The 27557-nt window shown below is 43.3% G+C and overlaps 2 protein-coding genes across 5 annotated transcripts in view; both read left to right on the top strand.

The window, feature by feature from the left end:
* Positions 1-11027, top strand: part of LOC139061130 (uncharacterized) — a 30018-nt gene extending 18991 nt beyond the window's left edge. Inside the window, exons 1-2 of one of the 2 annotated variants that reach the window (XR_011515198.1) lie at positions 8273-8348; positions 10220-10350. Coding sequence is in view for 1 of the 2 variants with exons in the window: in XM_070540713.1 (XP_070396814.1) it covers positions 10220-10620 (401 nt within the window). In the remaining variant the exon portion in view is untranslated. Of the gene's footprint in view, positions 1-8272; positions 8349-10219 lie in introns of those variants that run through there. The other variant, XM_070540713.1, reaches the window with a different exon arrangement.
* A 9054-nt stretch (positions 11028-20081) lies between these two features.
* On the top strand, positions 20082-26315 carry LOC139061126 (zinc finger protein 84-like). Of its 3 annotated transcripts, none has more exons than XR_011515191.1 (3): positions 20082-20428; positions 22166-22251; positions 25407-25458. XR_011515191.1 is itself a non-coding variant. In XM_070540712.1 (3 exons), the coding sequence occupies exons 1-3, from the start codon at positions 21294-21296 to the stop codon at positions 25799-25801; spliced, it is 588 nt and encodes a 195-aa protein (XP_070396813.1). In that variant the 5' UTR covers positions 20559-21293; the 3' UTR covers positions 25802-26315. The 3 variants fall into 3 exon arrangements, 1 of the variants encoding a protein (XP_070396813.1); XR_011515192.1 differs by having other exon boundaries at positions 20082-20549; positions 25407-25456; XM_070540712.1 differs by lacking the exon at positions 20082-20428 and adding an exon at positions 20559-21400 and having other exon boundaries at positions 25407-26315.
* The last annotated feature ends 1242 nt before the right edge of the window (positions 26316-27557 follow it).

The following is a 27557-nucleotide window of genomic DNA, read 5'->3' as shown; positions in this document are numbered from 1 at the left end:
GAATGGCTTTGGAGCTTCTGGCAGTGCGGGAGGTCCTATATTCTACAGACCATGTTTGTTTTATGAGCTTTTGCTTAATAACTGCTGCCTTTTTGCCGCTCATCAGACTCTCACTTCAAGACCTTTAGAAATTCATGAGTGTGGCAGTTCTTAATTAAAAATCAGTGCTAACAACGCTTCATGACAGTTGATGATTTTCACTACTGCTTTTTGCATGGTTAACCCAATAACGTACAAAGTGGTCCGATTGCTGAGCTGTGATGGAAGCTACTCCCCACAAATGCAGAAGCCTTTTCCTCTTGCTGAACACTTGAACAAATAGGGAATAAAAACCTGTGAACAAAACAAGGAAGATGGGTTGTGTTGGTTGTGCCAGTTACGTTGCACTCTTTCTACAGAAACACTTGCATAAATTACTTCTAGTATGAAACTTATCGTAAAGTCATGGTAACATTAGCCTTAATTCACGGAATGCTTAAAGGATCGAGCGTTGATATAACATCTTTTATTTTTCATTTTTAGCTTGTAATCAAGGTCCTCGACCCCAACACCCTCGAAATAATACTGTCAAACCTCAATGTGGCCAAAATAATTCACTGTAATGGCTTTTCCATGAAGCAATTTTGATTTTGTTTTGCCGGAAGCATGTGTGTCATGGCAATATCATGACACACATGGTGTGCTTAAATAGGAGCAGAACATTGGGATGCCATATTCCTTGCTGGTCCACCTTACTCGGCTGTCTGCTACACTGCTACATGGGGATGTACCAGCCAGACTTGTACACATTACAAAAAGGAAAACAAGTAACCGATTGCAATTACATTGTTCAAAAATGTAATTGATCACAGTGACAAATCACTGCCATACAAAAGTTAGTAGTCAATTACTTTTACGTTAGTTTCCTCCCAACTTTTATCAACAAATGGAGAAAATCGTCATTAAACCAAGTGTAGCATGTGTCTTCAAAGGAAACCCATATGGTATTCTTCTATAAAAAGCTTTACAGTTGAAGAAAAAAAAAATGCCTTGAGTGGCCAGTTGCTCAGCAATTTCGCGTGTATTCGCAGGCTTCTTTCAAGCTCGGAAACACACTTAGATATGTATCACGTTTTGAGGAACAGAAATCTGTATCGGAAGTTTTTCATGTTGCTCCAAAATTTTCTCATTCACTCTTTTCATCTAACTATAATATTTCAGAAGTTTATTAAGTAACTAAGACTAATTATGTAATTAGGCGGAACACAAAAAATAATCTGAGTATCTCCAAGCAATGGCAAACATTGCCTTGGTTCTGTCCAGCTACGTGGCATTTGCATATTTTGAAATCTTGGTGCTTTATAGTTGGGACACCATGTATATATGTATACAGGGTTCTGAATATTTGGCTGCGCGTATCTGTGCCACAAGTCCATGCCAGGGCCGGCTTTTCAGACGCCATTTTTCTCATAGGCAAAAACAGTTTCTCATTTTTGTCTTAAAAAACAAGCAACTAATCGTGCCAAGTGTTATACTAAACGAAACAGGCAACGAAATGTGATCGTTCTGCAAAATTTGAGCAATAACAACAGCGTGAGTGCAACATCTTTTTTTGAACACGTGCAGCCAAATATTCAGAACCCTGTATATATATATATATATATATATATATATATATATGTGTGTGTGTGTGTGTGTGTGTGTGTGTGTGTGTGTGTGTGTGTGTGTGTGTGTGTGTGTGTGTGTGTGTGTGTGTGTGTGTGTGTGTAGATAGTCATATCATAATTAAGAAGCCAACAAACACTGACACAAAGGAGACAACATAGGGGAATTTACTTGTGCTAAATAAATGAAGTAAAGAAAAGATAAATTGATGGCAATGAAATTGGATGAAAAAACAACTTGCCACATGTGGGGAACAATGCGAAGCTTGTGGGATTGTTCCCCACTTGCGGCAAGTTGTTTTTTCATTGACTACTTTCATTTCCATTAATTTATTGTTTCTTTACTTCATACTCACAAGCAATTTCCCTTATGTGGTCCTTGGCGTCAGTGTTTGTTGGCTTGTTATGATATGACTAATAAAAATCGGGCCCCTCGGTTAACTCCCTCTCTCCTCGTTCACACACACACACACACACACACACACACACACACACACACACACACACACACACACACACACACACATATATATATATATATATATATATATATATATATATATATATATATATATATATATATATATATATATATATATATATATACACACCGATATGTGTGTTGTCGCAAGTGCTGGCTTGGAAGGTGACAGAGAGAGGGCTCCTACAGCAGCATGTGAACAAGTGAGTGAATGCAATTGGGTGAGTGAATAAACTTTTAGTGGGTCCAGCAAAACGTGATTAGACGCCCACCCAGCTAATCCCACGCGACATCGGGGGGTATTGGGGGTACGCATGCAACACAAAATTGTAAAAATCTAGAGCTAATAAAGCTGAAGTGTATTTTCCGCGTTACCACCATTTGTCTTGCGTACTCCATGTTTCTTTCGTTTTGACCACAACAAGCGGCCATCGGGTCCATAGTGTTTCTCCACGAGACATTCATTTGAGGGATCGCCAGCCATTTGTGCACAGGCGTGAGTAAGAGGGCGCGAGAGAGAAACTCTGGGGGCTTTTGCTCCTTGAATAAAATGACTCTGCCTAGGCATTGCGGAGTGGAGTCGAGTTTGTTTACGCTCGGACGCTGGCTGCTGGCGTGGTAAAATAGGTGAAGCAGCGGACACTGACGCCCGATTTGACGACCGCTGTGTTGGACAGACTGTCTCGCACCTGTGGCACTCGTGCTAAGTCAGTCGTGGCGAAACATAGCTTTCTCGCTCCTTACGGCGAAGCGCCTTGCAAATAACATCACAGATGTTTGTGTGAGAGCAGTGTAGCGACCGTAGTAGAGCCCAGAAAATTTATAAGGCAAATCGAGCGCCTTAACAGCCGCGTTTCAACGCAAGTGGCTGAAAGGCCACCGGTGACGATGACTGACTCACCACCAGCGCCGCAGGCGCAATGTCCGACGTATACCTTCAGAGGCAAAGTTTTGACTGGTGTTGCAGAAGACGCGGGGCGCGGTAGTGCTGAACTTAGCGTCACAAGTTGCCGGCTAGACGTAATTATATTTATTCAATAGTGTTTTTTTTTTCTCTCAATGTAACAACGTGTCATTATTTCGCATTATTGGCGGCGCCTCCAGGACACCAAAGCTAGAAACCGGACTATTCTGTGTGTGTTGGCTTGCCGAGGCCTGCGCATGCCAGGTGTGTATAAGATCAGCTGTCCGCGACAACGGACAGCCAATTTTTTTGTGCAAGCACATCCTGGCACGCTTCGGCCTCCGCGGCCTCAACCTACGGGCCGCCCTGCTTCCAGCTTTGATCCCCCCGCTACCCCTTGGGTGCCCTGGAGATTCTGCGCCACCTGCTTTTTGCTCTCCTGAGGCCTCCGTTTGCCGGTTACATGCAGCCTCCTGGAGCAGTGCTTGTGAAAAATCCAATCTATCGTCGCAACGAAAAAAGCGACCCGCTACTTATACATTTTCTTAGGACCCGTCTGATTAAACCGCCTAATTTTGTTTCATCTCGACTTGATCACAACCATAAAGTCCATGTCCCTCACCAAAACACTGCAACATACTCGCACTCTTTCCTGCCCAAAACCAGCCTCGACTGGAACAATCTTCCCGCCTCATTAGTTAACATTACCAACTGTGACCATTTTCGTGAAGCTCTTTCCAGCGAAATTTAACGCATTCCAACATTTTTTTTTTCTTCTCTATGTTGGTTGGAAACTTCATCTTTAGTGTCTCAATCGATTGCAATGGTATGTTCTTGCCGTAATCATCGTACAAGCCGTGCATGACAGTGTGAATTTTTGTTATTAGAAATTACATTCATTCCCATTTTTTTTACATTTGTGATTGTGTATGTGCAAATAACTGAACTTATGTTGAATGTTGACCCCCTCCCCTCTATAATGCTTGTATGTCTAGAGGCTACAATAAATAAATAAATAAATAAATAAATAAACACCAGTCAGAACATTGCTCCTTCAGACACAGCGATCACCAAAAAAGGGCGTCCGCGCCAACTGCTTCACCGCGCGGGCAGCCAGCGGCTGAGCGTGACCGCACTCGGCAATGCCGGCATGTCTGGGGACAAACGAATACAACACGCACTAATCTAAGGTCTCCGTAGTGCCTAGGCAGAGTCATAAATTCAAGAAGCAGAAGTCAAAAGCCCCCAGATTTTATCTCTCGCGCCCGCTCTTGCGCCTGCGCACAAACGGCTGGCGATCTCTCCAATGAACGCCTCGTTCCGATCATTATGCGGAGATCCTTCAATGTAATTTCGTTTTCGTGAGACTCAGCAGTAGCTAAAAGAATGGTCCTGTTTCTGTCGTTTGTCCTCATAACGATTTTTACGTAATGCGTCCGCTAATAAAAAAAAAATTCAAATCTTTTTCACGCCAGGAAAGCCCCATGGTGATCAGCAGCAGCGAGAACGAGCTCCATCGGTTCTATCTTTGACAGATGTTGACTGTTTACAACGAAACTTCGTTGTTTTCCCGAGTGTTCGTGGCGCGTAGCTACAGTGGGGGATGCAGCCTTGGATATTTGTTGTGCACTCGACCGTTAAAAAAGGAAAAGTGTTTCTGCGCTGGCGCTGCCGGTGAATTGACGACAGCGTTCTACTCCACTCCACACTGCTCTCGGCCGACGGCGACAACCGATGCCATTGAAGCTTGTTCGAGCAATTATGATGAGCAGCTTTTGAACAACTTATCTGAATAGTGTAGCAAAAGTTGACTGCACTTGATCTATTGCGGTCAATGCTAATCGACTGTGACTCCTTGTAAATTAATTTTGTAGCAGCCCTGTCTAAATAGTTAGTCACGCGCACTGTCGGTAGCCGTTCTTTCGTTCTTTTCTTTCTTATTAATACTTAGAGAACAAGTGGAGTGCATCGCACTTGAGTACGCAACACTACAGTGCACCGCATAGAAGCTCTTTTTGTTCGCGACGGCTGCATTCCACGAACTTGTGTTAGGTTGTGCACTTGCGCTGTCTTTCACGCAAATCGAACGCAGTCACCGGCTGTACACACAGAATGTGTCCATTGCATAATGCCGATTGGCAAGATGACGTGACAATATATGCGCTTTGTTTAGTGGAGACTATTTAAAAGTTTGGTCCAAAAGGCGTGGCCGCTGCAGCGCTTGCTACTGTAGCTTACCTTGGGCAGTGTCAGAAAATTCCAAATTCCTTGAATAAAACGAAATGGTGTGAAATGGGGTACGAATGGAGCGCATCAATGTGTTTTTACCGACCCCTTTCCTTTCTCACTCTCTCTCTTTGTCAGTATGAATTATCTGGCCCATCTCATTCTAGTGTAAATCCTTGAGATCGTTCAAACACCGATAAGAGCTAGTGCAGCAAGTATTATTTCAGTTTGCGTAGGGCAACATTTGCCTCTGTTGCTGCTTCAAATTGTGCAGACCACATGCACCTCATGTGTACGCCACTAACACATACAAGTAAGCACTATGTGATTTAGCAACTGTAACACAAAGCATCTCTATGGTATGTTTTGCATACAGCAACATTGTATATATATATATTTTTTAAAGGGCTATGGATTTAATTATGAGTGAATTATCTTGGGGGTTTAACATGACAAAGCAACAGTAGGGTATTAAAGAAACCAGTTTAATTTCGACCACCTGGGATTCTTTCAGTATGCACCTAAATCTACCTACACGAGCATATTTATATGTCACCCCCTTCAGAGTGTGGCTGTGGTGACTAAGCAGTACACAATCAGTAGCAGAGCACCATAGCCATTGAGTCGTCATGGCAGGTTTGGTAGTTGGGAGGTTAATGCATCGAGTACATTATAAAACCCAATGTCACAGGCACTGCACATTTTCATTGCAGTTCTTGGTTGAAATCTCTGTGTTTCACACTGTCAATTTTTTTTTTCCAGATACCACAACCATTCCACAAGCCAGTGGAAGAAAGACTAAATAAAAGAAGCAAAGCAAACATTTGCAGAGATAACTTTAGATCCTACAGTGCATTACAGTTCTTCCTATGATCCAATTGCAAATTTCTGCCAAAGTGCTGAAATTTGCACTTTAGCCTGATCTTTGAGGTTGTATTGTGTTGGTGAAAAAATGTTTTTCAATATGTTTGCAACTTGCGCATGGAGAATATTAATACACACCGAATTGCCATATTGCAGCCCACCACAGGCCTACTGGCCTGTAATTTTGAGGTTTGTGGTCCAATAGAATCTTATCAAACAATATTTAGGACTATGAAGAAGAGCAGTCAGGTTGAAATGTTAAGCAGCAAATTATTTCACCACCACCGACGCGCTGCTCCTATAGCGAGACAGATATTTGGGCGAGTTTGTAAGGTTCCATGACGAAGTAGAGGATTGCGATGAACACATATGAAGCCGAAGGAAAGGACAACATGAGCGCTCGTGTTGTCCTTCAGCTTCGTATGTGACGATTGCGCTCCCCTTCTTGACCATGCTACTGCTATGTTGGCCGCTGCCACTGAAAGCTATAAAATTCTCTCAGTGTGGGACATGCACCATAACTATAGCACTTTTCTATGTTGGATGCCTTCTTTCTCTTTTCTTGAAGGTAGATATTTAGACCTGTTGGGCAAGCCATAATTCACTGTACATTCTGGTAAACAGGTTCGAAAACCAGAGGGGACAACACACAACATTGTGACTTGAGACAAAGAGGCGAAGGGGGCAGGTGGACTGTGTCCTCGCTTCTGCTTATTTGTCCTGTCTTCCATCGCTCAGTGAATTATTCACTTTCCAGTGGCCACTGCTGATTTTGTGAAACCAACTTGCCATGTTCTCTAACTTATGTTTTGATGTGAATTTGTCCATGTTTAAGTTGCTTAAGGTAGATTCACATGATGGATGCAATGTTCTGCGCATTGCGCTCACTGAAAATAAGTGAGTTGAACTGAATCCTACTGCCATCAGTTTGTCTATGAAGTCCAAATGCGCAGTTGGATCTGTTACCTCTGCGCCACATCACAATCGGTCAGTAAAGTAAATTGGGGACTTGGCCCATTATGTGAATCAATCTTTCTTCCACTATTGTACTTGGTGTTGCACCTCATATTCGTGTTTTTTTTTTTTTTGAGAATGTGGCCAACAGGAAATGTTAACATTCTACACTGTCACATTGTCAACAGGTGGTGATAGCTGATTTTTAAAGCTGAAGAAAGGGTGGGCAACTTTCAAGCAAGATTTTTGGTTCTCTGTCATGTGACATAGATGTAATATCTAAAGAGAAGCTTTTTATCACCACGCTACCTAATAACTAGCAGCCTTCATTTACTCTCATCAAGGAATGTTGCAGAGTACTGCGACAGAGAAAATTTGGAGGACGCTTAAGCTTCGCCTTCAAGAGTGGAAAGCAATAGCATTAAAAAATCCCCAACTGCTTCTCACACTTCCCAGGAACTGCAACTTATGTAGGCATAATGTTTACCAGGAAATGCTGGCGGCGAACGCTATGCGTAAAGGCGAGCTTTCTGGTATAGATGTGGTCTCTTGCGTGGGCTGCGAGTGCACCGAAGCGAGCGCCAGCTGGACGGTGTTGTTACAAGAAATCGAGCTCGGGGCACCACTCTATGAATGGTAGCAACGCTGGAAAAGCGGTTTATGTTTGAGTTTCAGCTTAGAAGAATTACGTTTTCTGCTACAGTTAATCCTCAATGCAACGAACTTCAATTTAGCGAAAATCTCAATATAACAAAATATTTAAAATTTCAAAACATTTTGTCCATAGAACACCATGTAATTAGAATCCCAATACAACAAAGTGTGTATGCGATTTCAATGTAACGAAATTTCGCTTCCACAGCAAAAGAATCCCGAGACAATAGAAACTTCTGCGGACGCAGATGGTCACATGATTGAATTACTAGCGACTGCTTGCAAACGCACCTCTCGTATCGCGCGCGGCGCGACAAGAGCAACCGCAGAAGTGAAGCCGCATTATGTACCATGTAAAGTCCAAGTGCGATAAGATCCTATCGCGCCCCGCGCACTTTGATGCTTTAGGTGCGAGGGTGAGAAGTAAAGATGGTGGCTTTACGCGCGAGTGTCGCCTCCCCGCGTGAGCAGAGGGAAAGAGGGGGGAGGGGAGCTCGCTCGCGGTAACGCGATCAAGCACGCGTGAGGAGAGGGGGGGGGGAGGGGGAGGAGTTGGCGCGCGTCTCTACCGTGGCTGTAAGCGCAGCTGATCGTATACGCAACCGCATACCCTGCTTTAGAGGTAATTTGCCGCGTGTGCCAAGAGTAGGCGTGCCGAGACGGCATGACATCGTGTAAGCGGTCTTCCCGCGCGTTTAGTATTGGTTAATTGCGTAATCTCCAGTTTCGGTGACCCGTTGGAGCGAGAGGCAGACGAAGCATTCACTCCCCGCTGCCGACGCTTTTAGTATAATAGCGTCGTCCCAGTGCGGACGACGCTATCAGCCGCGGGGGTGGAGTGCACGCGAAAGTGTGGCTGGCTTCCCTTAATTCGTGCCGCCTATGTGAAGATATCGTCGACGTGGCATGAAACCGTATCATTCGTCGCCGGCTCCCAAACTTATCAAAGTGAATAGTTACTCAAATTTGCTTTTCTTTTTCGATTGCCGGATAATTCGGAAAATTCTGCTGCACCTTTCCATGTGGGAAAGATAGATCGGCGGCGGCACATATTTGCATAAAAGGTCGAATTTCATTCAGTACAACGAAATTTCGGTACAATGAAGCAAATTTCTGATTTTATCTACTTTGTTATGTCGAGGTTTAGCTGTATATTCAAATTACAATCCGACGCTATCAGGTCTGTAGGTTGTGTTTAGGTTGTACTTTAAGATTTTTCTGATGCATCGTTGAGGAATTCAATAAGTTCAGTGACGCCTCTGGGCCTGCGTGGTTGTGGTTTGGAATGATATTTTGCCGAACAATGTGCAACGCAAGATGCCGACATCGAATTTTTTGTGACACGGGGCCCTTAATACTGTCGCATTAAAGTTTGTTGCTCAGATGCAGTTTTATAATTTCCGGCATGCCTCCAAACTTATTGTGTGCATATGTGCTTATTTGCACAGGCATCTGTGCGGTGTTTGAGAATCTCGTAAAGAAAAGTAATGAAGCAGATAAGCTTGAGTGAAAAGAAACTTGCCTCCACGTCACTGTATACCACTGCTCATCACCAGCGCCTTTTGCAAAGCACTAATTCTTGCTTTGATGTTAACTGTAATATGCATTGATAGCAGTGAAAGAACAAATTCTTTTCGTGTGTACTGATCTGATGCATAAAGTTTTGAAAGTTTACAGGTGTTGCTGTCCGGTGTGTAGAAACTCACTTTTTTTCTTGTTATAATTAAGTTGTTTCCAGCACGACGATGCCTTCACTGTATCTGATCATCAGTATAAGCATATGTTTGCAATATGCGAATGTTGGAAAATGTTGTAGCCCGCAAGGTAGAGTAAGGTTCATGAAAGCGAGAAAAGGCATCTGCCTGACAGCTTCATGCTGTTGTCGAATGGATGCCAATTTTCCCTTTCATGCAGATTGTGGAGAGAAAATTTCAGGTTTACTTTGTTGTATCCTGTAATTATTTATGTCAGTGTTTGTTATACTAACATTTAACTGTAGTTATGCTAGTGTTGGGGGCACAGAAGTGTGAGGAAGGATAACAGTAGTCATGGTGGTGATAGCTTAGAGGAGGAGGAACTAATGTTTCTTAGTCTCACAGGCCCCACCACACTCTCTTGGTAGGGTCAGGCCTCCAGCCCTAGCACATCCATGACATCCTGCACCACAAGTGACCGCCATGATAATTTTGCATCCGTTGGGGAGTGGTCCACTCCAAGCTGCTGGTAGTTGTACTTATATGCTGTCCGGATGCATAGAAGGCTTGAGGACATAACAGACTTTGCATCACTCCTGCATGCTTCTTCGTCTCTAAGCTATCGATAGTCACTTCCAAATTATTGGGCAGAGAGAATACTGTGTGCTCTCTGGAAATCTTCTATACATTTCCTGTTACCAGCAATTGCAGCTGTTAGCTGGCAGGTGTAAGAAATGGAAGTTGTGCTATTGAACCTTCTACGCAGTGTAGTCATTACATTGAATTGTCTGTGTTGCAGGCACCGCCAGATGGCAGCAAAGTGCTCATCCACATGTAGACAACTTGTCTGCGAGACAAGCTGGTCTGCAATCCTCATTCTTTGCAACTAGTGGCAGTGACCTGTGCCTATCTGAAGATGTCCGCGCCAACGAGTTATATGTTTGCAGCTACTGCAACAAGTCTTTCACAGTGCGTACCAAGCTGGCCACTCACCTCCGCATCCATACTGGCGAGAGACCGTTCCAATGCCACCTGTGCCCCCTGGCCTTCACGCAGAAGGTGCATCTCGTGGATCATGTGCGGACACACACGGGGGAGAGACCTTTCCAATGCCGCTTTTGTCCCAAGGCGTTCGCACGCAAGTTGCGGCGGAAGTACCACGAGCTCTCCAAGCACTTGAAAGGGACCACTGCTCCTTGAAGGGCTTGTTACGCATTGGCGACATTGGTTGATGATGTCTTTGCCTGTGTTCACTTGCTGTGACATTGTGAGACGTTGCAGAAGAAAATAGAAATGTTTGCTTATACTTAAGAAAAAACAAAACAAAGATTTTTGAGAAGCACTACCAGGGCTTGGAAAGAATCGGCATGTATAGTCATAGGGAACTTGCATAAAACTTTGTTGCAGCCATATTGAATTACTATAAGCACAGTGGAAAGCTGCTTTATTCCTGTCTGCATATATTTAGAAGTAATGTTATAGTTGTGCTGTAAGATTTTGTGAAATATTAATGCGTGACAGTAAGTTCAACTGACATTGCATTCTGACGACATCCTTTCACACTGGATCACTGCAATTGTGTAATAAAACACTCGGATCAGTACAAAGCCGTTGAAGTTTGCTTAACCAAGGTTGCTACCAATACTTCTTTTTTTCAGTACATCGTGAAAGATTTTTGCACTAAACACACACTCTGTGAGATGCATCAAAACCTCTGCAGTATACAAGTATTTCCTGCCTGGAAATCACTTGTAACTGATAGAATACATTTGATGATTCTGCTATACATCTCATCTCTGCTTGTAATAGGGCATTGTTACTGAGATGGTGTTCAAGAGTGTCCTCAGTGTTCATATGCGTTGCTCTGCTTTGTTGTGTGGTGGTTCCTCTTCTGAACAAAGTGGGAGCAGACAAAGGAAGCAGTAAATAAGACGAGCACTCTTCCTACTAAGAACCAATTAATGAACAGAAAGCATACATATACAATCAGACAGGTACAAGTGTGCCATGCACTAATATACCACAACATTTTACATAGTGGCTGCTGCCGCCAGCAGCCATTGAGATTAATGATGCAACACCGGTGTAGTGCGATGTTAAATAGTGACTTCCAATATGGAAGTAAAGGACTTTCATTCAAGACAGCCTATTTTCTGCCTATCTTTCTGCCCTAAAATCACAAGCTTGTGACAGGGTAATAACTTTGACTCGGAGGCTACATGGCAAGTATCAGCAAGTAAGTTTCAAGCTTGGATGTCTGCTGCAGTCGTTACTTGAAAAGTGATGAGGTGCCCTTCTTGCATTCGAATGCCCTGTAGGTTGGGGAGCAGGCATGCATCTTGTCATTCAAGTGCACGCTCAACATAACATGGAAAGTTTAGGAAATCAGTGCCTCAGCCTATATGCACAGCCAAGTGCTCTGCGGCAGCAAGCCAAAACTCTCCTCGACTCGGGAAGCTGTGCTCCATGTGTGTTGCTTTTGACATCTTTGGCTGCAAGAATAAACTTGGGGAAACATCCTCTGTGGCTGCCCTTGCTTCAGCATGCAAAGATGAGTTGTTGATTACAGTAAGCGGTTTTGGATTTTTCCTATGAATGAAAAAAATTATAGTACGCTTGTCCAGTCTCATCAGCTCAGAGAGCTTTAAATGCATTGCCGCTGTTTTTTCCTCACGTGGATTGCATGAGAGGCTGTAAGAGTTGTGCATTTTCTTGTGTGTTTATGTGCAAGTTCTTTTCATAACCTCATCTCTTATGTTTCGTTGCCACCACCATCTCACCCCAGTGTAGAGTGGCAAGCTGCAGCTCTTACTGGCTAACCTCCCCACCTTTCCCTCCAATGTTGCGCTCTCATTTGCTGAGAATGCTCCAATTTGCTTCGCGCAGACTTTGTCGCTGTGCGTCGTCGCCCTGGCCGACCACCTCTTCTGGACTCGCACATGGGAAGGCGTCTACGGCGGTGTCTCGTGTGCGGCTACACCACAGCTTTCCACACAAGTATGCAGAATCACCAAAGAATACACACGGGTGAGCGCCCACATAAGTGTGACTACTGCGGCAAGGCCTTCATGCAGAAGGGCAACCTGGTCGCGCACCTACGCATCCACACTGGCGAGAGACCTTTCCGGTGCCATCTCTGCTCCATGGCCTTCACACAAAAGACAAGCCTTGTAGGCCACGTGCGAACGCACACGGGCGAGAAGCCGTTTCAGTGTCGTTTTTGTCCTATGGTGTTCGCACGCAAAATGCAGTTGAAGAGACACGAGGAGATGCACACATGGTGTGCAGATGATGCTGTGGAATCAAGGGCAGCGGCTCTTTCCAACCAGTCTAATGGTCAGGGCTAGAAAAGCTACGGGTTGTCACACTCGCTCAATGAGTGAACTCGCTTGTACTCACTTTCTTATGTGTGAGTGGATGTGTGAATGTGGGCGTAAGTGTAGGTGAGCATAAGTGTATGTAAGTGAATGCTGGTGAGTGTGAGCAGGCAGGAGTAGAAGTGCGAGGGAGTGCATATATTGAAAAGGTGTTCGCTCGCAAGTGCCACCAGTATTTTGCCGACCTATGAAAAAAAAAGCAGACATTGTTATCGAATTAGTCTTTGCAAGTGGTCCATTTTAAGTATTTTCAGATGGACTGCCAGAAAATGATCTCACTGACAATTCTTGCCTCCACTCTTCAAACCCTGCACATGCAGAGATATGCACACACATCAATAATAACTGATCTCTCTATTGCCAGCCTGAAACTGATAATGGATGCATTTAGTGGTTCTTACAGTAATACAGTATGATTCTTTGATCAGTATGGCTAGGGGTGGATCCAGAGTAGCACTGGATATACCAACAAGTATGATTAGAGATAGCCGTCATCAAAGTATGCAGAGGGAGAATGGAGGCAGGTGGGAGACCCCCCCTGGTTCCACCTTGTGCAGATGGGTTTGCATGAGGCTCACCCTACGTGCAACGGTCAGTAAAGGGCACGATGCTCCTCCAGTCCGCAATGTACAAAGGTGCTATGGCAGGGTTCTACTCTCCCACATCACACAGAGAAGACTCGCGCCTGGCGCAGAGAACGTCAACAAAAACGGGTTTATGCACATCGATCCCCGCAACCTGTGAGCATGGCTTAGGACACCAAAATGTGGAATTTATGCACATATGAAGTTCTTTATCCTAGCCTTCAAACAACGTCTGCCTGTGCATAGACATTAGATCTGCATACAGATTGATACCTACCATAATGGCTTAGAAGATATTTTTCCTCCTGTGAAGTGCAAAGCTCTGTGTCCAGTTCTCGGCTTTGGTGGCTGCATTCTCATAATGGTAGAACACACTTACATGCACATTAAAGAACCCTTAACAGTTAAAATTGATCTGGAACCCTACAGCATGGTGTCTTTCATGGACATAGGTCAACATAATGAGGAGATACTTCTCATATTCCCTCACCAATATTTGTGCAGGCTATGTACCCGCACTCTCCGACATTCACTCACATTACTTGCGCTCTCTCATACAAGCACTCACTCACATTCGACGTGACTTCCATTAATACTTACTGGCACCTAATCACACCTACATTTACATCCACTCACTCTCATTGACAGTCACTCACGTACATACTGACGTCTGCTCAGAGACTTTCATTAATACTCCTGTTAATACTGGCATCCACTCACACCATTCACTACTCACGTACTACCTCAGGGCTGCGATATGAGGGTGGAGTGAGTATGAATCAGTGTACTTGTGAGTGAGTAGGCCAGCCTATGCTCATAGGCCATTCTAAACCCCACCAGTTATTACTATGCTCTTCCATCCTCCTGCTGCCTGTGTGGGCTTCATGCCAGAACAAAAGGTTCGCCTTGACATCAGCGCCCATGAAAGTGTAACAGAAATCTGGTACCAGCCTGCCTCACTTGAACAGTGTAAATCACAAAGTAGGTCCAAACTATGTCGTCGTGTGACAAATTTTACCATTTGAAAGGGCTGCAGGCATGTGGACTGGCTCTTTATGCTGAACCATCGTCATCCGACCTGTCTAAATTTAGCATTTGTGAATAAATAAACAGTGTTGAATATGAACAAGATTTTGAACAATAAGGCCTGTGAACAAGCTGTTTATGGCATAAATGTCCTCCCATTATTTAACTAAAGGCGGTAAGGTGCTCCACCCTGCAAAATGATACAGCTGCATGCAGCGGGATGACCCTTGACAAACCTTTTGCTCTGCACGTGTGTTGTGCCGGTTACCCCAACAACCATAAGCTACTGGTTACCCCAACAACCATAACAATATGTCTTGCATATTTATTACCTTCCTATGCATTTCCAGTTGAGTGTTTGTGTCTTTATAGCCTTCTTTTTCTCTCACACTTTGCATAATAGATATGTACAGTCAGGCCTTAAGACAACGAACTGCTTCATATTGGAAAGTGTTTGCATAAGGAAAAGCGCATCATGAAAGGCTGGCATCTAAGGCAACCTTTTGGGAAGCCATCAAGTTCCAGGATTACCATCTGACTCGCAAAAATAGTGCACACAATTTTTCGCAAGAGACATCATGCAGTATGCTCCACCGGTTCCTGCACAACAATTGCGCTCTCGTGGTGTGCGAGGCTGTCTACTTGCTTGCTACCTGTGGCCTATATATAGCACCACAAATTTGCACAGTGCGGGCATTTTGTAGCATTAAATTAATTGTAGGCCTTTCACTCTGTTTCATGCTTTTGCTTTAATAAATTCATGCGCACTGGCAATGGCACAGTGGCTATGGCATTCTGCTGCTGAGTGTAAGGTCGCTGGTTCAATTGCCAGTCATGCAATAATCGGAAAGTATACTTCTGTATATGTATGTACGTACATACATGCATACTGTACCAAGCTAAGGGTACAATCGGAAGAATCTCAGATTAAAATTATTCCAATGCCCCTTGCCACATTTATTCTCATAGCTCTTGTTATGCATTTGGATGTTGGATAATCTTGTCTGTCAGTCAGTCAGTCACGAATTTTACGCTGTCTTTAGCAGCTGTGTGTTTTGGTCCTTTGTTCCTCTCACTTTGTTGGATACCTCAGTATTTACAATTTTATCAAAAATGCCCGATGTTTAGCGCTCATTTATGATTGTCGTATTGGCACGAATATTTTACCATTTTTTCATTTGCACATAGTTTAGGGCAAAAATAACTTCCAAGAGGAAGACAAGTACAGTCGCTGAATAAATTATGCAGTCCAATTTTCTGAAGCCATTGATTACACTCACATACCCGCATGGCAGCGACATCAACTGATAGAGCCATTGTAACACGGCAACCGAATCTTCAACAGCCATTACATGAATATTGCATTAATAAACTTCATAAACATTCCTGCTTGTCTGTGGCACAGATCATTGTTGCTTTGACTTATATGGAGCACAATGCTTAATCACAGCATCCCTGCAAAACATAGCCTGCAAATTTGTAACAAACAGTAAACATATTAAGTGTTCTAATCATTTTTTCTATTTTCTAGTAAATTTCAGTATTTCTTTTTGCTTTCCACAGTTGTGCTTTTTGAATTGTATGATTGGCAGGTCTCCTTGTTATGATGGTAAATCATGATGCTGCACCACAGTTTTATTTGCTTTAACTGAACCGGTGCAGCAAACAGAGCGTGTGTTTCATGACAGTTGATTTATTTTAACCACATTAATTTGTTGCCTGTGGGACCGAGCGGTTGGACTGGGCGAGTTGGGTATGGTGTGTGCCAACGTCGCGTGATGAACAGAATGGAACTTGGTACTCGGCATGCGAAATGTAAATTTTTTCAGATTATGAAAAGTTGTTTGTGCTAAGCTAGAGTTGATTATAAGTGGGGCCTATTTACGTGTGCTCTACAGTAGGTAGCATACTTCAATTACACTGTCATGAGCATGAGCAGACGACCCTCTCTATCCATCTCTCGCATTGTAAGCAAAGAAAAGGAAGATGGGCAGTGAGCTTATGCGCACATGCTAGCACAGAACAAAAGGAAATGGAAATGGCAGTTACTGCCTGGGCTCCATGGTGTCTGGATGTGTGTTTGCTCTCACCCAAGCCCTGAGTTCACCAATAGCTGATGCATTGCATATAGAAATGCACAAGTTCACTGTTTCATCTCATTTATTCCATTGACATTATGTCTCGTATGTTTATTAAGGTTCCACACATTTATATGCTTAGTGGAACTATGTCCTGGTGGATGTGTTAGTCTTAGTTGCAGTTGTCTTTGTAGGCTCATATCAGCAAGTGCACTGATCAATTATTGCTGTTTTCTATACATCTCTTTCCTTTTCTTCCTTTTTTAAGTGCATAGTGCATTCAATGTCATGCAATGCACAATTCGTTTTCCTTATGTGCTACCGGTTTATTTTTACAGCCCTCCCTGTGTAATAATTGCGGGCAAATAAAACACCTTTCAAGTTTTGTGTATATATATATATACACACACGCACGCACGCGTGCAGAAAGAAGTGGCAGTGCACTCAAGCACTCTTATGCCCAGTCTGTTTTTTGCTGTAACCGTGAATTCAGAATAAAGCTAACTTGTGCCAAGCCTTAAAAAAAAACAGGTGCATGCCACGCAAGTGCAATCAATGGCAGTATTGTTGACTGCGCTTTCAAGGTACTCAAAGTATCATTAATATGATCATAAATAATTAACATTAATTAACAACCTTTTAACATATTGATTTAAATGCAAACTCTTCAAAACAAAAGTTCCAGAGTGTATTGAAAACTATCCACTTGAATTCTTTCCATGAATATACCTGTATATTTTTTCAGGGCTCCAAAGAAAGCTCATGAAATCTGAAACAATACCTCGTGACTACAGGCACTTGCTCACAGAATCTTTTGTGCCCTCAAACACGGTTTGCATGAATGATCAATGCTGCATCCAATGAGATGGTTCAAAGCGAGATGGTTCAAAGACAACAGTACTGGCCTCCACTTTTGCCGTGATTATTTGTCTGTTGACAGAACAGATGGTGCTGCTAAATGGGCTATAGTTGGTTGCAAGCTTCTTCATTCATGTTACCAGTGCAATAGAAACAAGACGCAAAGAGGACACACAGATACCACAAACACTACAACGAAGAGCAAATGCAGCCACTTGATGTAGCAATAAATAGTTTACAGAAATTCTTGAAGCCCTAGCCATCGGCCTTTTCTGCAGACTGCACAGGTGAGGAGGGCGGTGATGCATCTGACGCAATGGTCGCAGCCACCACATCGCAGCCATAATTTTCGCTTGTAGCCTACATTATTGTGTTATTATTGTTGTAGCCTATATTAGTTATGTTATATTATTTAAGGTTATATAATGTATGTAACACATTCATTGGCATGTTGCCTTGTGCTCGGGGAGCAATATGCTAACATGAAATAAAGCAATGAGCACAAACCTGTTGATGTTATGAAATTTGGCCTCTCCTGGCAAACAGCAAGGTGAATTTAGTTTATTACACTGTGTTGACCAGAACAGTATAACTATGCTACACCTAAAGTCCCTTCCCAATGTACGTAAGTCGAAAGCCAAGCTCTTCGATGAGCGGAGACAAACCTGTATCATCAGCATGCACACTTTGCTCCGCACATGTAACCAAAAGCCTGCTGCAGGCTTGATTGCAGGATCATTTAAGGTTGTTAGGTTATAAGATCCTCTGATATTAGCACTGGGAGCAAATGGAATTCCAGAAAGATAGTCCAATGTTCGACAAATACTCGCCAGGTGAGGGTGATACAGTGTCAAAATAAAACAGGCACTCGGCCCCTAAGGTTTAAAAGGAAATAAAACATTTCAAGACCTCTATGGCTTCCATAGCAATCTCGAAACGTCACTATATGTTTTATTTCCTTTTAAGTCTTAGGCAAGTGCTTGTTTTATTTTGCAATTCCAGAAGGAGCACAAACATATATTGTCACCTGACTTGGGGGCCATTGCAAGGACTGTCAATGTGTAGAAAAGAAGCCAAATTAACTTCACCAATTATGACTGCCTACACATTGTATTCCGCACGGGCATACCAGGACAGAACATGAGCGACTACTAAAATTGGTGGCCCTCTGGAGAATCGGAGCCCAGTGACGAGTCCAAGGTGAATATCTTGGCTCCTTGCTTGCTTGCCTTCTGTCTTCTTACTATGAGCCATAACTCTGGCATCTCGGAAGCCGACAATAAAAAAAAAGTCATAGTTTCGCCCAAAAGACGAAACATTGATAGTGATAGAGAAGTATTAGACATGTACATGTAGCAACGTTCTTAAGCTCATAGGCTAGCTGTATAAAATGTACTAGCAGCTCACTTATGCCGGTGTCACACGGCCGCTTTCGATCGTGATCATGCGCCCGATCTGGATCGAATTTCTCGGTCGCGATTGGTTCCTTTGGACAATCTGCACAATGGAGCCAATCACGGTTGAGAATTTCAATCCGGATCAGGCATGATCGCAATCAAAAGTGCGCCATGTGACACCCGTATTACTAACTGAATAAGCATATATGATGCGATGTGTGCACAGGCAAACTTGAACAGACCTCCGTCAAACAGTGCTCACTGTCACTATGCTGGCATAATGAGTAGTGCTGGCAGCGAGAAGTCAACGCTCCATGCTGCTGCTCGATTAATTATATCAACTGTGCCGGCCGCATATCCGAAGCTCTGATAATGTGATCTCCAGCACTAGGCATGAGGGGATTGACAATGCGCATTCACCATAACGAGGAGGGAGCTACCAGCCATCTTGGCTCGGCCTTAACTTTTCACCTGCCGCAGACTGCCTTCAGCATTCGGAGAGGAGACGCGCGCACTCAATCACGTGACCGCTACCATTGGACGTGAAGACTGCGCGCATCAAGCCATTGTCTTTCTCGGCTCAACCTCACGCTTTGGCAGGCCATTTATGCTCCTTGCACTTAGAACATCACGGCGACGGCAAACGATTTGGAGTTTCCATATATGTAATTGCTATCGCAATCAAAATTATGAAGATCCCACGCAATGTGGAAATCGCTGTACGCGAAGCCAGACATATCATACATGCATGTACAAATCGCAAAGTGGGGGGAATTGCCAAAGAAAGCCATCGCTTAAGAAGTGAACTCTGTACGTACGTGTGTCGTACTTCGCTCGCGTGTTGGATGTGCGACCGCTATCGCCATTCGCTAAAGGCATCCTACGCACACTACACAACAACTTTAAACACATGTAGAGCCATTAATGTTATTTAGTTAGCTTTACGCAGCAGTGCAACTACAAACGACTTTGTAGTTCCGACCGCTTCGCAGGCAATATTTATGACAGTACATTGACGGAGCAAGGTTGCGCCATAGAATAAAGAACATTGTTGCGCTCTTCTGCGCCTCGCTTGTTTTCAAAACACCCGCGCTACGTCATGATTCTACGTTTGATCACGTGAATGTTGATTAGGCCATTCACTTTGTTCGTTGTTATCGCATGGTTCCTGCTTTACTTCTATACACCCTTTATACCTCTTCAATCGGCCTCAAGTGCGCGCCAAAAACCACCTTCCGCAATGTGTATTCCACCGATCCGATTATTTTTCACACTTGTTTGCTGACATGTCTAGGAAAGCTCCATCGTGATTAGCAGCAGCGAGAACTCGTTTGACAATTTTGGGCAGATAAACTGTTCACCTATGCTGTTTACAAACAGTAGGCATGTTGTGGGTGTTCTGTGCTACAAGCGTTACAAGGGTGTTCTTTATAACAGCATGATACAACAGCGCGATCATCATCAGTCTTTGTTATTGCATGCCCGGTATTTACGTGAGAGTTGTGCCCTTTGCGCCAACGTTGCTTTGCGCTGGGCACTGGATACTCTTCGTGACTCAAAAAGAAATTCGTACCAGTCTACTGTTGTGCACTCAGCCGACCGACGACGACCTAAGCCGGCAGAGCTTGTTCGCGTATTTGTGATGAGCAGAAGCAGTCTTTTCAACAACTTGACTAAGTGCAGTAAAGGTTGTGCTTGATTCACCGCAGTGAATGCTATTCGACCTTGTCAAATACTCTTGAATCAGTGCTGTCATCTGATAAAGCGTCTTGTAGAATTGGCGCGTGCTGGTTTTTTAGAGAGCAGAAGGTAGGGGGCACAATGGAAAATGTATTCTTGCAGCCATTGTATTTAAATGCATCGCACGGAAGTGTGGGGCGAAGAAATTTCTTCGCTTGCCTTCACAAACTTATTGCTGGTAGTGCAGCGATCTCTCCCGCTGGATTTTATGCCGCATCCACCGTTCGCGGCCGGTTGATACCATCAACGCGGGCGAACCGTCGCTCTGCCCACTGAGGAAGCGCGAAAAGGAATAGCATCGAAAACGGCATCATTACTATATCGCACCCCTGCTGTCCCATTATGCAAATGAACGCGATGTGGCGGCATGAGCATTGTTTAGTAGAGACCGTGAAGTCATCGATAGGAAAAGGCGCACACGGTGGTCTGCATCTTTGGCTGCGCCTGGAAACTAGGTTCCTTGGATAACAAAGAAAAAAAACAATGCGAGACCTAACACGAAGTTTGACACAGACACCTTTTTGCCATTTTTTAAATTGTCAGTGTGAATTAACTGGTTCATCGCTGTGGAGCCTAAATCCTCGAGATCTCTCAAATGTTAATAACAATGCAGCAATCGGGAGCTCTGTACAGTGCAACATTTCCCCTAATGCTGCATCAGGTTGTTAAGCATATGACGAGTTTGTTATTCTTGTGTTGCAAACCCTACATATCAATCATTAATGCTTACATGCTACTTAGTAACTGCTCTTAAACTCAACGCATACGAACTTAAAATGCACTTGGCTTCCGGTGTATTTTGTGTAATTTGAAATGGCTTCCACGTTTGACCAGCTCGGACACTTCCCCAGCAAAGCAAAACTTGCTAGATATTCAACAGCACATTTCGGAAAGCTTTGCCCTTGGAACTCTGAAGAGGAGTAGGCAACATTTTCAGGTTTTGCTTTGTTTGCCAGATGCAAGCTAATCTCTGCATGTGAGGTTGTATTAGGTCACACTGTGCCTCCACCTTGTGCTTATTGTTTTGTATTTTATATTAATCTTCTTGCCAGATGCGAAACTTGCATGTTGAAAGAAAGCATCTTTTATAGAATAAGTTTTAAATATATTGGGTGAGAAAAACTAGGCTTTGCAACAGTATACCTTAAAACATCTGTGTTCTATAGAGAGGCCAGAAATTATTTGGAAATTTTTCAGCATTTCTCTCTGGAAAGGGTTAGGGAGTTAAGTGGGAGCATTTGATTTCCGTCAGGTTTAATGCCCCAAGGCAACACTATGGCTATCAAAAACAACCTGTTTACGTGGAAGTTTTATTATGTGTGCCTAGGTATAAGAACACATGCATATTTGTACGTTTTGCCTTTTCAAATGTGTTTTTGGCCGTCGGGTATCGCACGCATGACCTTGTGCTCAGAAGCAGAATAGCTACAACTTCGTATGGCACAAGAGGACGGAAAGATAGACAACTGCACAGGAAAAGTGCCTGCATTGCTTTTGTGCTAAGTTCATGGATCCATACCAACTAGCTTGATCACAGTGAATGTTTAGCAAAATAGCCACGGTGGTCGGTTCGAGATTTTGGAGGTCAGCATAAAGTATGTTAACCAATGTTGCATTTGCCATCCATTTTTATTGCAGTTCTCTCCTGCTGAAATGTGTATGCTTCATGCCCTTCTGTTTTGCAGATGCTGCTGTGATTCCACAGGCCAGCAGAAGGAAGACTACAATAATGAAGCAAATTCAACATTTAGAGAAACAACTTTAGATCTTGGTAGTGTAACTGAACAAGTTTGCTGGCTGCAATGCCTTGTTCTGGATTCAAGTTTGTAACCTGATTGTGAAATTTGCTCCTTGAGAGGCTCCATGCTAGTGAACAAAAAAAATTTTGATCAACTTGCTACTGGCATAGAGAGCCTCTAGATAGACAGAATTGCCACCTTGCAGTCTACTACAGACCTGTCGCCTGGCAATAGTTCATAGTGCACCTGAAGTGCATCGGCGCATGGTTTGCAGTCCGGCGATGGTACCATTCAGAATTCTGGACTTTGATATAAAGCACTCGCACTGAAGTCTTAAACAACAAAGTATTTCATGATACTTGAGGCACTGCCCGTACTTCTACCACTACATTACTGAAAGCTATGAAACTTCTAGTGTGGGATATGCAGCACAACTCTTTTTGTTGGATGATGCCTCCTTTCCCTTTCCTCAATGGTAGATACTTCGGCCTGTTGGTAAGGCATAATTCACTATGCCATGTGGAGAAATTCCTAGCAGAACTTATTCATGGCAACTATCCAACTGCAAATAGCTGAAATGCATCATGCATGAGGCATGTACTGCAGCCGGACTCCTCTGTCAATGCTGTACCATCTAGTGGTTACGCAGCAATGTCTGCACATACCCAGTGTCACATGCCCAAGTTGGTGTCAAAGAGGTTCACTGAAGGGCACATACTCGATGGTACATCTCCACGGGAACAGCCCACATATTTATAGATTACCTTTGGGATTGGTTTATATTTTTGGTTAGGTTTGAAACTGGTCTTGCATTGACAAGAGTGCATTAAAACATGGGACAAAGAAGAAGAGGGTGTCAACAAACAGCATTGTGACATGGAACAACCAGGCAGAGGCTGGGGGATGAGTGAGCCTGTCCGTCTCCTCTATTTATTCGTCCTGTGTATTGCACACTGTAGAGTGAATTATTCACTTTTCAGTGTATCTAAAGTGATCACAGCTGATTAGTGGATACAACTTGCCATATTCCTTTAACATATGGCAAAATATTTTCCAAGTTCCCATTGTTTAAGGTATTTCCATGTGATGGGTGCAATTTTGGCTAATTTCACTGAATCGGCTTGATGATGAATGGCACTGATTCCTTCTGTTAGCGTTTTGACTGTGATACCCATATTAGTAATGTTTTCAAAGACTTAGCCTCCAGGAGCTGGTAATGTTCCATGATGCCACATTGTCAACGGTCAATTATGGTTAATTACTCAGGGACAAGTGTGCAAACTTTTAGCAATATTTTATGCTCTCTGCCTTGTGCATAGGTTTAATAATTAACATTTGTGCAGCAAAAATGTTCATCACTACTCAACCTAATAACTAGTATAATTCATTTACTGTTTTCAAAATGTGTTGCAGAGCCCTTCAAGAGAAAATTAGTTGCTCGGATACAATGATATTCTTTTGTGTATGCCTCCAAAGTTGTGTACATACTCTGTCTGCGTGTGTGTTTGTGTGTGGGTGCGTGGACAGCCATCTCTGCAGTTTTAGCAAGCAGTAGAAAGCTACTGGAGCACATAAGCTTGACTGATGAAAGAAATGCTTGTCTCCACGACACTTTATTCAACGTCACTCGACAGCAGTTTCTTTTAAATGTACTGATTCTTCTTTTATATGCGACTCTCATATCCATGCAGTTATTTGGTGCGTGGCTAGCACTAGAACACGTTATTGTCATGTTTACCAGTGTGATCTGCAAAGTTTCAAAAGTATGCTGCTATTGCTGACCTCTGTATACAAATAATTGCTCTAGTTTCTGGTGCATAAAGTTGTTATTGAGAATAACAGTAGTCATGGGGATGAGCATTTAGAGACAACGAAGTATGTAGGATCAATGTGCAATGTTTTCTAGCATATCCTCTGTTTCACGCACACAGAAGCTGCACTGGTAGTGTGCAGTTAGGCACGCTACCTGTGCCTAACACGGACAGGCATGAACACCACGGCATTTTGGAGTGTGCCATGGTGTTCATGTCTGTGCATGTTTTTGTTGTCTTTGCACTCTTGGCTTTAGCAATGCATTACCAGCATCCACTCTAGGCAAGTCTCACTCCGTGCGTTTTGCGGTGCTGTTCTTGATCTGCAGCATTTTGCATAAAGCAACTGCTTCAGATATCACAACTACAACTTCTTTATGCAACTTTATGTCAAATCACATATTGTGCATTTTTGTCGTTCTAGTAGGCGACATACTATATTTTAGTCGTGAGCTCAAAGGATGTGCTGTGGCCACTGATTGCCAGGAACATATTACTCCGCTCATTTTGTGGTAAATAGCTTTATATCTCCGATTCCTTTCGTGTAATACATATGTCTTATTTTGCAGCATAAAGGTACAAGGCTTCATTTTACATTGAATTACATGGCATATACCTAATAAATTTCCATCATATGGTATGCATTACTTTTTGGATGCAGACAGTGAGAGAAGTCTCTCTAATCTTTGAACCATTGCCTTGTGCATGAAATAGAGTGTAGTGTGTGCTGCTGCCAAACCTATGCATTCACTGTTGTTAGCAATTGCATTCACCGTTAGCTTGCTGATGCATAACTGTCAACCTGTGAGCATTAAAATGAGTAAGAATCCTGCACACACAACACCGGATACGGACGAAGTGGGGAAATGGCACATACTTTCTTTTTTGTAGTTTTGCCTGGAGCACACACCTTTCTGGGTTACCACACACATTGTGGGATACCATTAACTATGATTCCTTTTAACCGCAGCACATAAGCAAACTTGAAACACACAAACTAACACGCAACGCTGTATTTAGATCACTGAATTTTTCGGTGACATTGTTATTGCCAATTTCACCCACCTGAGGAACTCATCTGAATAAACGTGCTCGGAGCAAGTACCCCTCCAGTGTCCCTCTACCGTTAGTAGACTTCCAAGGAAATGGTTGGATACTAAGGGAATAATTGGGTACCGACGAGTAACAAATTCTCACGAACACTTTTCTGAAGATTTGACAAGACACTCGTAAAATCTTAGAATAAGCCCAAAATCGTGAACTTTCCTGAAAATGTGGGAGAGTTGTAGGTGTGGAAATGTAATAAATGCAAATTGCACCGTTGAACTTTCCACAGAGCGTAGCTCTTGCATTGAAGTACACTGTCTGTCTTGCAGGCACCTCCAGACGGCAGCGCAGTGCTCATCAGTGTGTGCACAACTCACCTGCCAACAAAGGGGGAACACAGCTCGCAGAAACTACGGGCAGTGACCTGTGCCCCTCCGAAAACGTGCATGTCAACGAGTCATACGTTTGCAACTACTGCAGCAAGTCCTTCAATGCACGTGGCAACCTGAAGACTCACCTCCGCATCCACACTGGCGAGAGACCATTTCAGTGCCATCTGTGCCCTCGGGCTTTCACGCAGAAGGTGACCCTCGTGCATCACGTGCGGACACACACAGGGGAGAGACCTTTCCAGTGCCGCTTCTGTCTGAAGGCATTTGTACGCAAGTTGGAGCGCAAGGACCACGAGATCCGCAAGCACTTGAAAGGAACCGCTACTTATTGAAGGGCTTGCCAAATGTGGCTGACATTTGCTAGTGATGAACCTTATAGGAAATCTTAGCAAAACAGGTGTCTTGGCTTGTGTTCAGTTGCTATGACATTGTCAGACTTTGCAGAAGGGCAGTGTTTGCATATACATAAAGAGATGCACAACAGTGAGCTCCAATATGAAAGGAAACCTGGTTTGCACTCAAGAGTGGCTATAATCGGTGTGTCTGCTCTGAAGTCGCAAACACACCTTAGGGTACTTTCTTTGACACAGGGGCTGTGCGACAAGTATTGGCAAGAGAGGTTCAAGCGTGCACGTCTTCTGCAATTGTTGACTAAAAATAATTATGCAGATCCAACTCATATGTTGGAATTTATGTGAAGCAAAGCTTTCTTTATTGGCGGTGACTATATTATGCTATATGTGGGCTGGTGTGGTCATGTTTCAATGTGTGTTTTAAAGGTCTTGTGCAACATTATAATTTTATACAGTATTAGTTAAAATAAATTTTGACTCATTTGGTCATGAACATTTGAGTCGGTTGGTGAACAACAAGTGGCTTATGACTAGGGGTGTGTCATCGCATGATTCCATGGGTGATTCTTATTGGGATGATGGTGTATGTAGAACAGTGAAAAGAGGTCTGTGAGTAGTAAAGTATGAAGTGTCAAGGTAAATGTCGATGGCTTTCATATCTAGCACAAACACGTGATCTGCTTCGGTACTATGATGAGTAAGTGCAACAGCCATACGCTCTGACAATGCCAGTTACGGCCGTAACAATGTTCTCACACGAAGCACTTACCCAGTGGATTAATATTGTAGTAGGCAAAATATGCAAGAGAATAAAAATGAAAAATGAAAGAGGGCATGGGATGTAAAGTTGTATTACTTAAGAGTACTGAGTAAATCAACTAAAGCTGTTAATTATAATGATCTTGCGTGTCACACATTCACATAAAGGTGAATACAGTTAATGGCTCTACACCTCCCCTGTCATGTGGAACGTATGCATCATAAAGGACTGACCAAGAGTGGGCACAAACCCAGTGGCACATAACGAATGCTTAAATCTTGGATTATCAAGGTAATTGAAGAATCCGTTGAGTATAATGCCAATTTTGATTAAGAGATGTGTGCAGTTTGGTAGTACATATAGGCCTACTTTATAAGTTCAGATTTTACGTATGAATTCAGTGTTTTTATTACACAATAAAGAAGTGCACATAGTTGCACTACATTGTTGGTCAGCATACACGACTAGCAATCGGCGCATACACCAGCCTTGTGTACATATGCACAAATATATCTGCTGAGATATTTACCGACCCAACAGCCACCAGTAGCCACTCGAACCCTTGCAGTGTAGGCAAAGCAAGCTTCTCTGTAATACTAATTAGTCGTCTATTTCACATATGACTTTCCTCCATGTCACAGTGCAGGCCTTAATCTTGTTGCTCGCACATGCTTGCCATATAACAGGGATAAGTTTGGCGAGAATGCCTTATTTCATATTCACAGTCAAATGCCTTGGAGTAGCGAGCTAACACTCTCATTGGCATGGGGAGCTGTTCTCTGTGTGGGCTTCTTGCACTGCTTGTGATATCTGCTGCTTCAGTGAGAAAATTGGGCTACATCCTCTGTGGTTGCCCTTACTACAGTGTGAAGATCTTGACCATGCTAAACACTTTAGAATTGTGCCAATCGAAGAAATTGATTCTGATACACTGGTCCAGACTGTTATCAGCTCAGAGGGCCTTGAATGTGTTTC

This window comes from Dermacentor albipictus, chromosome 6, assembly GCF_038994185.2.
Source record: "Dermacentor albipictus isolate Rhodes 1998 colony chromosome 6, USDA_Dalb.pri_finalv2, whole genome shotgun sequence".
In the NCBI taxonomy this organism is placed as follows: Eukaryota; Metazoa; Arthropoda; class Arachnida; order Ixodida; family Ixodidae; genus Dermacentor; species Dermacentor albipictus.
This window is presented reverse-complemented; position numbering and strand designations above follow the sequence as displayed.

Excerpts from the sequence above, each read along its gene's own strand:
- LOC139061126 (XM_070540712.1), top strand. The coding sequence starts at position 21,294 with ATGGCTTCCACGTTTGACCAGCTCGGACACTTCCCCAGCAAAGCAAAA. Across the intron at positions 21,401-22,165 it reads CCTTGGAACTCTGAAGAGGA|ATGCTGCTGTGATTCCACAG; the intron begins GTAGGCAACATT and ends TCTGTTTTGCAG. Across the intron at positions 22,252-25,406 it reads AGAAACAACTTTAGATCTTG|GCACCTCCAGACGGCAGCGC; the intron begins GTAGTGTAACTG and ends TCTGTCTTGCAG.